General features: G+C 44.5%; 1 protein-coding gene across 1 annotated transcript; it reads right to left on the reverse strand.

Annotated features, from left to right (window-relative positions):
• Positions 1 to 5,586: 5,586 nt before the first annotated feature.
• On the reverse strand, positions 5,587 to 11,594 carry LOC115792249 (uncharacterized protein K02A2.6-like). Its single transcript, XM_030746722.1, has 2 exons — positions 8,272 to 11,594; positions 5,587 to 5,625 (listed from the first exon to the last, which is right to left on the reverse strand). Exons 1-2 carry the CDS (start codon positions 11,410 to 11,412, stop codon positions 5,587 to 5,589), a joined length of 3,180 nt encoding a protein of 1,059 aa, XP_030602582.1. The 5' UTR covers positions 11,413 to 11,594.

Below are 11,594 nucleotides of genomic sequence, written 5' to 3' on the forward strand. Positions count from 1 at the left end.
TAAGGGAAACAAAGCTGTCCAAACCTACCTGCCCTGTGTGAAGCAATAATTACCCCCATCAGCCCAATAGCTGGTTGTGCCATCTTTGGCAGCTGTGGAGGAATTTTGGTCCTCTCTCATTGGAGGGTTTTCCAGCATGAACGGCCTGTTTAAGGTCATCCCAAAGCATCTTAATCAGATTTAAGTCTGACTGGAACATTGTCCTGCTGTATAACCCAAGTGCTCTTGAGCTTCAGGGCATGAACTAATGGCTGCACGTTCTCTTTCAGGATTTTCCGGTAGAGATCAGAATTCATGGTTCCATCGATTACAGCCAGTCATCCTGACACTACCACACTACCACCACCCTGTTTGGGTGTTGCTGTGATATTCGTTTTATGAAATGCTGTGTTAGTTTACGCAGAGGTAACGGGATCACCAAGACGTTTTTGGCAAAACATCTTTGTGCTCTTTTTAGCCAGCACAAATTTTTTGCCATGTGCTTCAAACTATCATTATGCATATATTTGTCTTCCTCCTGTTCCTATGCAGTAATACTTTATCTTATACCGTCCACATGAATTAAAGGAAAACTCACCACGGCTCGATTTTAATGCTCCTTGGCATCAACCTGCAGGTGGCATCACATTAAAGTTGTGAGCCAATAACTAAACAGACTTTTTTAATCAAATCATACTGCGTTCCTTTTTAATTAAACTTCATTTATATCACATTTCATTATCATGCTGCCTCACCCACATGCACAAACCATTATTCTTTCCTGTGGGGCGTCCTCTTCGTCATACTCGCACCATAACTTTTTCTGTCATATAATTCCAGCGTTCTGCCTCACATGTGATGGCGCGTGTCAAAGGGTGTGACTGAAAATGAGACAAAGGTGTGATTTATGAACTGAACTGCCTCTCATATGAATCTCACCTGGCGCACAGTCTCATTAAAACATCGCGACGCTGCGCACTTCCTTCCTGCGCACCTTTGTAACCTCGATTTTATGTTTTGACTAAAACATGCGCACACCTCAACCCCACCTACCCCGCTCACAGCAGGCTGCACAGACCTCAGGCCATTACCAGATCAAAGAAATGTTGGCGTGAACCCCTGCCTCCTCAAAATCCCACCAAGACCCCCCCCCCCCCCCCCCCGTGACTCAAAGTACGCCCGAAACACAGCTCTTTACAACTCTCTATTTCAGCAAGCCTCTCACCTTCATGTGTGGAGAGTTTTCATATTTGTGCAGATAAACGCACACTCACAGATGCTGACACAATCACACCTCCTCCTTCTGGACCCCCCCCCCCCCCCCCTCTCCCATATATGTGGGCAGTGTTACAGTTTGGCTCATCATGTCTGCTGTTGATTTCCAGACCAGAGAGCAGAGGCATACCAGCAGGAAAGTAAGCTGTGGAGGAGCTCCAGAGATCACATCGAGATTCCCCGCAGTGATCCCGACAAAGAGAAAGGAGGCTCTGAACTGAGGTGCTCTTATCACCGTGTTAGTAAGATAAGAGCATTTTCAGACACTGTAGTGGATCACCGATTACCATCAGGGTGCTCGAGTTTTAAAGTATTTATTTCTGAAATGCTTTGGATCAGACCTCAATGCATCCTTTATGTAAGTATAAGGGATTTTTTTTTTTGAACAACTACATGTAGACACATGGAAAAGGAGCACGGTGGGGCACTGACCCTCTCTGAAATATGTTTGGCCTCCATGGTGCCCCCCTCACCTTTGCCTTTTATTAAAGGAGGAATGGGACAGGTGGTGGAGCATAATTGTAGTTTCCTTAATTATTTTGCTGCATCCTTGTATCTCCTGCTTATCATATAACAGGTTTAAAGATGGCTGGTTAACATTCTCACAGTTTTCTGGGGCAAATAATGATTTAAAATAAGTTTATAAAAGAGGTAAAAATGAGAACCGCAGCTCAGAAGAATTCAGCGGTCCTTAATTTTATTAGTTACACTTGTTTTTTCTTGTAGTGGCTGCTTTTAAACAAATAGGGCCAAAACAATGAGCATACATCAGTGTACATAAATAGACATTCCCAGATTGAAAGTGTGCCTACAGCAGAGGCTTGGGCATTAGGAAGACGCGGTGTACTTCAGAACATCACTGCCCTGCAGAGGCTCTCAAACCAGCTGGCAGCTTGTCTGGCATTTTCATATAGGCCTGCTGGGGAGTGAGAACATATATGGGCCAGAGAGATGGCCCGGTTCTTTGCTATATATAGCCAGATTGGGGGGGATGGATGGATGTGAGGGCCTTTTGTGGAGTTGCAGGCAGATTTTTAGTCAGATGTGTTGCTTAATGTGTCACTGCTAAATCGTGTTAACACTCTAAATCAAATGCGTCAGGAGAAAGGATGTTTTTACAGGTGAACTAACAGCTGCAGTTAGACAGAGAGCACGTCTCCACTACACGCTTTAGTAGGAAGTCATTAAACTTCAGGCTTCATGGCTAAGCTTATCATACCTGCCTATTATTATAATTTAGCCAGGCGTGTCTACACAGTGTTTCAGGTTTGAGTTGTGACTATGCAATGTTCTTATGCAACTCATTCTTTGCCCTTAAAATCTCCTGTAAAGGTAGACTTTGAAGGAAAGACAGTTACATGGTGATAATGAGACTCCAATATCCAACATAGGTTCATTTTGACGTGAACATCCAGATAACAGCAGCAAAGTCACAAGACGAGGTCGCTCAGGTCAGATGATTGTAGCCAAGAGTGAAATCTGCTAAGAAGCATTCAGAGAGAATAAAATCACATATTTTGTGGGAACTCTAACCAGATAAATCCTAAAATCCTGAAACATTTGAATCGACTGCCGTTGTGCTGAGATCTCAAACTGTGCTGCCTTAAAAATTTTAATATAACATGATGCCCCGGGTCATACATTTGAAATTACAATCAACTGCTGCCTGTACTTAACAGCTGAGGACCTCCCAAATAGCAGCCTGAAGGCACATTATGTTGCCTCAAAGCCCTGTAAAAGGATATCAAGAACCCCCCCCATCATTACATGAGAGGTGGTTAATATTTAACGCTTAATGTGACAATTATCTTTGTCACATTATCTTTCTTGTATTTGAAAGAGGAAATTGAAATCCTGACATTAAAGTTATTGCCGCACATATGGAGACTCTCATCTATCATGCCCGTAAAAGCTGGATGACACCGGCGGCTGTTTCCTAGCCGTCACCCTCATCTTCACCTCACACATCACACACACACACGCACGCAAACACATGGCACCTCGGCTCTGGATTGGCCCTGTGATGTGATCTGAGTCATCAGAGTGGCTGCGGTGGGTCTAGCATGATTTAAAAAAAAAAAAAAAAGAAGCCACATCCGTGCGGAGCAGCCGCACGTTTCCAGGGATCATGAGGAATTACAGCAGGCGCTGGTTTGGATGCCAGACTGGCTGCAGCATACAGTCAAAACTGGGGTTTATTTTGTCAGTGGTGAAAATTGTTACTAACCTTTTTTTTTCCCCAAGAATAAAATAAATAGAAATGTGACATAAAAAAATACTGAAGTTTGGGGCCACGGCCAATTTTATTTGAAAATGGAAAATAATAATTGGTTAAAAATGGAAACAATGACCAAGGACCATGACTCAGTTGTAGCAGACAATGCATCACTCTGCAGACAGTACCAAGGATGGTAAATAATGAAGTCAGAGCTGCTTTGTTATCAGTTAAATATGGAGTCCCTTTCTTATTTACCCCATTCTTAGTGCCCAGCAGGAAAGTGTTTATGGGGGTCAATAAAGAAAGCCATCTTCCCACACCTTTAGACAGACTGCAGGTTTAAGGCATCTCGACACTGGCTTCATTTTCCAACTGAGAGGCTGCAGTCCTGTTTTATCCATGGTTATAATGATACCTCTGTAGCTAGCCTAACTTTACTAGCCCTCCACAACCTGAGTTTCTTTAGTTAAACGTATAAAAAATACAAATATTCTAACGTTTTTGCACCAATAAGGTCATTTTCAAAGAGCTGAAAACCTGGAATAGTTCTGACAGGTCTTGAGGGTTTTTTTCTCCTTTTTTCTTGCCTCTTTTTTCTCTCTGTAGCCTTTCTCGCTCTTTCTCTCACCCTCAGGTGGAGTTGTGGGTCCCTGTAGTTGGAGTTTCTCTTATCTGTTCTCCAGTTTCTAAAGTCAGAGTGATTGCCCTGTTACCTGAGCCTTCCAGCTGGTTGGTTCACCTGTAAAGGAAAATACTTACCTGTTACCCACTTGCCCGCCCACTCTCCACCAAAACCCTCTCCGCCTCTCTGAAATCCTGTATGCCTGCCAGCTGCCCCTCTGAATCACCTGCTCAACGTACAAACAAGTCAGCTAAGTGAAGTCTAGACTAATCACAAACACTGCAAGACCTTGTGAAACCCACCTTGGCCAATTCTAACTTCCCCTCTCCTCCCTGGCATCTTTGCTATTATAGAATGAGTGTTGTGTCTCTGTCTTATTTGAGTGATAACTATACAATAATGCAAAGACAGGTTCAATGCTCACTTCGGTTTTGTGAGATCACTACCAGAAATGTTATATTTCTGCTTCCAGTGATGTGTTCACATTCTTGTGAAACAAACTCTGGGCAAACCGTGAGCGGCAGTGCACCCACATTTATGAAGGGCAAGCTAACATTAACCTTTATCAAGAGCGATACAGCAGATGAGGCTAAAGCTAGCATAAAGCTAGCAGTTCTCTGTGTTTAAATCAGGTAAAGTAGCCTTAAAAATGTAAGTGTAGCATTTTAATCCCTTTTTTTTACTGTCATCATAATGAATACTCTCCTATCCTTTGTTCTTGTCATGTAACTGACAGATATGATTATTTTTCCATCATGAGCTTTATGCTAATAAAGACGTCATTTTATGCGCCATTAACCTCCAAACACACACACATTCAGCCACACACATGCTCAAACTTCCCTGAAAAATCAGGTCAGCCCAGAAACAATTTATCTTTCAGTCTGTTAACCACACACAGACACACACACACAGACACACACAGACAGAGCGCAAACACTGCCTCACAGCAAGTGTGTGTATTCATCCCTGAACAGACCAAATGACTGATGGGAGACACTTGACAGAGTTCCTGTACTCCGTCTAACATATTACTGTCATAGTGTGTGTGCCGTGCCCTCTCTGCCCTACAGTACATTGAGTAGAAGATATTAAGCTAATGGTTTATTAAAAGAAAATGTCATGTGTTAGTAAGTCAAGCGGGGAGGAAAAGGGAGACGAAGCTTGTTAGGATTCATTAGGAGGTTCCAGTCGGTTAACACAGTTTCACGCACTAAAAACTCCAGAATGTAAAAATGACTCTTTCTGTCATTCGGTGGACGTAGCATGTAGCGTTAAACTGTTACGTGATAAGACATTTTAGCTTTAGGTGCTCCATACTAATGCTTCATAATAGCGAGCAATGGCAGGTGACGCACAGTATGTGGTTAAACTGTACACTTCCCATCAAAGGCTTAAACAGATTGAACCCCAGAGTGAGGTTACTCATAACTGCAGATAAAGGAGATTAAAGGATCTTCAACAGCTGAGTAACATGTACAGCAAATTGTGTTCATTCCTCCTTAAAGGAGAGAACAAAAGCTAAAGGTTCCTGGAAACGGGAGCAGAAAAATTCCCAAGAAATTTGTAATACTAAAAGGAATTTGGGAAATCTTCCCAGGTGTGCTCAGTGATGTTTTCCATTCTTCAAAGCAGCATGTGAAATATTGTAGAGTACAGCGATATCAGTGGGTTTTTTGATACTGCAATATACATATTTGACTGATTAATCAACAGTGTTGTTCTAAATATAGCTCTGTCTCTGCTATGACATCACTGAAACAACAGCAGCATTTTGGAAAACCCTCTGATGACCCACACCTAACTTCACATATGAACTGTTAAATCTTAATAAGCACAGGATGATGTCACTAGTTTTCCTAAATGAATAGATTAGGTCAGTGGTTCTCAAACTGTACAAGTCAGTATTTTCAGTCTTGAATCCATAAATATGGATGCAAGTTGAATTTTAGTGAAACAAAGATCAGCTTTACTTCTCCCACATAAATCATATTTATTCCTGTTAGTTTGACTCCATATTTTGGCTCTGTACCCCACCACAGGAACACATCTGAGAACTATTGGATCCAACCAAGCAGCAACCGCCTACTCTGAAAAATGATACCAACACCGATATTCCTGGTGTTGCAACTTGAGGCTTTCTTGAAAACTGAGTCAATCTCCATAGTGCACTATGTAAAAAATACCCAATTTTACACAATTAAAAAGCATGTTTCCTCCCTCTCTGTAGATAATTTACCCCTCCATTACAACTCTATTTTTATAAAAATTATTTTATAACTCATCTATTTGGATACTGCTTTATTTGACAGGTGAGATGCCACAATCCAATTAATCTCACTCTCTGTTTAGCGAGTGAGATTCTAATATTTATTAGTCCATTACTTAATCTATTAATTGCACCCATACATATTATGGCTGCAGCTTTTTATCTAATCTTGCTAGTGTTAGCTGATAACTTAGCACTCCACCCTCTTATTCTAATATGGTCACTTCTGGCTCCAACAACCCAAGTAGTGCTGTCACTGCAGCTATGTTTGCAATAAGATAGGCTTAAAACATTAGCAGGATGCCTACGGTAGCCTTGATGGCCAAGTGTGGCATCAAGCCAACCCTGTATATCTTTGAACTGGCATTAAAGAGTGACACACTCATACACTTGTGTTATGTGTACAAATTTACATAAGTCGAGAGGTATACAACAAAATAAAATGGCACCAAAACTGTGGCATCCCTGTGACATAGGTGAACGTAAACTAGGTCACTTTCCAGACCAAAAGTTAGCATATCAGTGACTAAACATAGCACAAAAAGTAAGGAAATTTATGTTTGGCTGATTATTTCTTTGTTATAACAATGCTTCTTGGCATTAAATCTTATACCACTGGAAAGCCTGTTTATTTCCCCTTAATTGGAGCCACATTTGTAAGGAAAATGCATTTGTGGGTTGAGCAGCAGAGTTGAGTATGTAGGTTACACCCATGAAAAACTTGTCAGATCCTCTCTACCAATGCCAAGTGGTGTTATTCTGCTACTGACTGTTGTTCGGTATTGCTTCAATTCAGTTTGATTTATACAAAACCAAATCACAACAGTCACTTCAAGGTGCTTTACATTGTAAGGTAAAGACTCTACAATGATTACAGAAAAAAAAAAAAAAAACAACAATCGGCGCCCGGGTGGCTCAGTGGAAGAGCGGCTGACCATGTATGCTGCGAGGCGAAGTGCAGGCAGCGCAGGTTAGAGTCCTGACCTGTCGCTCTTTGCTGCGTGTCTTCCCCCATCTCTCCTCCCACCTTCCTGTCTCTCTACACTGCTGAATAAAGCTGAATAAACCCCCCCTATGAGCAGCACTTGGTGACAGCGGGAAGGAAAAACTCTCTTTTAACAGGAAGAAACCTCCAGCAGAACCAGGCTCAGGGAGGGGCAGCCATCTACCAGTTGGGGGTGAGGGGAGGGAGACAGGACAAAAGACACACTGTGGAAGAGAGCCAGTGATTAATAAGATTGAAGATTTATTGCCAAGAAGCATCGTTACTTTTATGTTGCTCCCTTATAGTGTCACTAAGTAAACATTATTACTCGACACACAGAGCATGGAGGACAACTTCTTGCTGGTTCACTCATTTGTTTATTATCCTACTGTTGCTATCAGAACCCCTGATTTGTTGTCAGTAACAAAAACATTTCTGAGGAAACAAACGTAAGACATTATATCCCCTTTTAAACTACATGAGATTATTTCTTTCTTTACTTCTCCACAACATTACCAGACAATAGGAGAGTTATGTCACGGCTTATAATCACTTCAAATATCAAAACTCAGAACCATTTAACAACATTCTACAAGAGCAAACATTCTTAAACATTCTTCAACAACATCTTGGAATGTCAACATTGTTCAACTCTTTCTTTTTTTTTTTTCTTTTGGTTGTTAAGTTCACTGATCCCTGTAACGTACCGGCGGACGTGTGATCCTCACAGGATATCGTCGTACAGTCCCTGTTGTCTCTGAATGTTCTGTGTGTGTCATTTCTGTGGACTGTGGTGTCTTGAGTGTTTTGGGTGTTTTTGGTGGTGCATGTGGTGTGTGTGGCACTGTATCAGTATCCTCCTTCTGTTGAGGTGTATTTGGGTCAGGTGTGGTTGTCTGAGGAAGTGACAGCGGGCAACTCACAGGAAAACTCCCTGCAGTCTCTGGTGGGTCTGACTCGGGCCGAGTCAGCATCTGGTCCACATGACGCTTCCAGACCCCTTGTGTTCCCACATGTACCTTGTAGGACACTGGTCCGGTCTTCTTGATCACCACAGCTTGCGTCCACTTATCCTCCCCCCTCCTATAATCACGCACGAGCACTGGCTCACCAAGTTCAAACTGTCTCTGTTTAGAGTGTAGCTGGCGTCGTTGCTGTTGAGCCTCTTGTGACTGGTGCACTGTTCCAGCCATACTTGGTTTCAGGAAATCCAGTCGAGAACGCAGCTTGCGTCCGATGAACAGCATTGCAGGGCTTTCCTTGGTTGTTGCATGGGGGGTGTTACGGTAGGTCAGGAGGAACGTATCCAGACGCTGCTGCACTGGTGTAGTTCCTCTGGAAGATTTCAGAGCGTGCTTGAAGGTTTGCACAAATCGCTCTGCCAAGCCATTGGAGGCAGGGTGGTATGGTGCTGAGCGAATGTGTTTGACTCCATTGGCTTTCAGAAACGTGCTGAATTCTTCAGAGCAGAACTGAGGGCCGTTGTCGCTTACAAGACTGTGTGGAATGCCATAGCGACTAAAAAGTCCCCTAAGCACTTGGATGGTTTTGCTGGATGTGGTGCTATCCATGATGTGCACCTCGGGCCATTTGGAGTGTGCGTCCACTATGACCAGGTACATACGCCCTTCAAATGGACCTGCAAAGTCCACATGTATCCGTTCCCAAGGACTGGATGGCCACATCCACGGGTGTAAGGGTGCTAGGCCAGGGTCTTTCTGCACTCGTTGACATGAGTGGCATGATTTTGCTTGGTGCTCGATCTGGGAGTCGATGCTGGGCCACCAAACGTAGCTACGAGCTAAGCTCTTCATCCTTACTACACCTGGGTGTGCTGAGTGTAGCTCTGTCAGCACCCGGGGGCGCAGTTTGGGTGGCACAATCACTCTCAACCCCCACATAAGGCATCCGTGCTGCACAGTGAGATCATGGCGGCGCTGGAGATAGGGAGACAGCTCACCTGCGTCCTTTGCAGCTGGAAAACGACCAGTTGTGACCATTTCCATGACACGGGACAGGGTGGAATCCGACATGGTGTGACGCTTGATCTCGGCGTTGCTGACTGGCAATGTGTCCAACTGCGACGTGTAGAACACCTCCACTGCACCTTGTTTCTCACTGGGGGCATGAGGGAGCGGTAACCTTGACAGTCCATCAGCGTTGGCATGTAGGGCCCCCTTGCGGTACTCAATGGTGTAATTGTGAGCGGAAAGCATGAGCGCCCAGCGTTGCATGCGAGCTGCAGCCATAGATGGTGTGCTTTTCACTGGACTGAAGATGGTTGTAAGCGGGCGATGGTCAGTGAGTAGCGTGAATGTATTGCCATACAGATACTGGTGGAACTTGCGTACTCCAAAGACTATCGCTAACGCCTCCCTCTCAATCTGAGCGTAGTTTTGTTCTGCTTTGCTGAGAGTTCTGGATGCATAGGCGATGGGTTTTTCATCGCCATCCGGCATGACATGCGAGAGAACAGCTCCGACCCCATAGGGTGAAGCATCGCAAGCGAGACGGAGAGGCAACTCAGGGTTGTAGTGTGTGAGCACCTCTTGTGATACCAGGAGTGCTTTGGCTTTCTGGAACGCTGATGCACAGGCTGACGTCCACTGCCATTTCTTTTCTTTGTTCAGCAGTTCATTCAACGGCTTTAGCACAGTGGCCAGATCAGGGATAAAGCGTCCATAATAGTTTAGCATTCCTAGGAAAGATCGAAGTTTACTTACATCGCCTGGTGCTGGTGCTTCCACGATGGCACGTACCTTCTCCGGTGACTTGTGGAGCCCAGCAGCATCGATGATGTGGCCCAGGTATTCCACGGATTCCTGGAAGAAGAGACATTTCTCTTGCTTGAGGTGCAGGCCGTATTCCTCTAGCCTGCTGAGTACTGCATCCAGAGTTTTCAGGTGTGTCTGCTTGTCAGGACCACTGACCAGTATGTCGTCCAGGTAGCAGTGAGTGTGTGGCAGTCCGAGGAGCACCTGGTCCATTGCCTTCTGGAACAAGGCGGGCGATGACGCTACACCAAACGGCAAGCGGTTGAAGCAGAACAGTCCTTTCTGTGTTGTGATGGTCAGCAACTTCTTGGAGCTCTCTTCTACTTCCATCTGTAGATATGCATTGGATAGATCCAGTTTACTGAAGCGTTGACCTCCAGCGAGAGAAGCAAACAAGTCCTCAATACGTGGAATTGGGTACTTGTCGATGCAGAGAGCTGGGTTGATGGTGACTTTGAAGTCCCCGCAGAGTCTCACGGCGCCGTCCTTCTTGTTCACGGGCACCACTGGCGTAGCCCAGTCACTATGCGCCACAGGTGAGATGACGCCAAGCTCAGTGAGGCGTGTCAGCTCAGCTTCCACTCGCGGTCGAAGAGCATATGGCACATTGCGTGGTGGGCAGAATTTGGGTACACTGTTTGGTCTTAGAGTGAGCCTGGCTTTCACTCCTCTCATGGTGCCTAACTTATCGGAGAAAACAGCGGAGTGTCTCTTTAACACTGTCTCTAAGCTGTCTGTCTGTCTGTACTCAATTGCATGTACAGTCTTTAAGTCTCTCCAATTTAGTTGAATGGCTCTCAGCCACTCCCTGCCAAATAATGGTGGAGCATCCGCCTTCACCACATACAGTGGCAAGACAGCGTGTTGCTTGTTCAATGCCACTTGCACTTTAACAACTCCTTCTGGTGCCAAAGGCTCTCCTGTGTATGTCTTTAGTATGATATCAGTGGGTTGCAGAGGAAACTTATGCAGCTTTCGTTTGTACAGTTCCCAAGGAATCAATGACACTGCAGCCCCTGTATCCAATTCCATCTCCATTTTCTTTCCGTTAACTGTTGGCACTACTGATATGCGTGAATATTTCCCTTTCTGAGACACTGCATACAGTCCCAAGTCACTGTCACTATCCGATTTCGTTCCTTCACTTTCACTTTCATTCGCCTCGACGTGATGGATCTTTTTCTTTCTATCTTTCACGCTGCGTTTGTGTGCATGGCTTTTCTGTTCAGGCTTAATATCTTTGTTTTTATGTTCTCTTTCATGACTGCTTTTTGATTTACTCCTGCACATTCGTTTCGTGTGGCCCTTCCTCCCGCACTGGTGACATTCGCGGTCTTTGTACCAGCAGTCATCATCACTATGATTTCCCTTCCCACAGCGGCGGCATTTTTCACCTTGCGAAAACACTGCGTTTACTTTCAGGGAATTACTTAACTGCTGTACGTCGCGTGCTGCTGTCTCTGCTGACACTG

Source organism: Archocentrus centrarchus, chromosome 2, assembly GCF_007364275.1.
Source record: "Archocentrus centrarchus isolate MPI-CPG fArcCen1 chromosome 2, fArcCen1, whole genome shotgun sequence".
Lineage (NCBI taxonomy): Eukaryota > Metazoa > Chordata > Actinopteri > Cichliformes > Cichlidae > Archocentrus > Archocentrus centrarchus.

What these genes read in the sequence shown, in the direction of transcription:
- LOC115792249 (XM_030746722.1), bottom strand. Translation starts at nt 11,412, where the DNA reads ATGTGCAGGAGTAAATCAAAAAGCAGTCATGAAAGAGAACATAAAAAC. An exon ending in AGACTGCAGGGAGTTTTCCT is followed by an intron (nt 5,626 to 8,271) that starts GTGAGTTGCCCG and finishes TCCCGTTTCCAG; the next exon opens with GAACCTTTAGCTTTTGTTCT.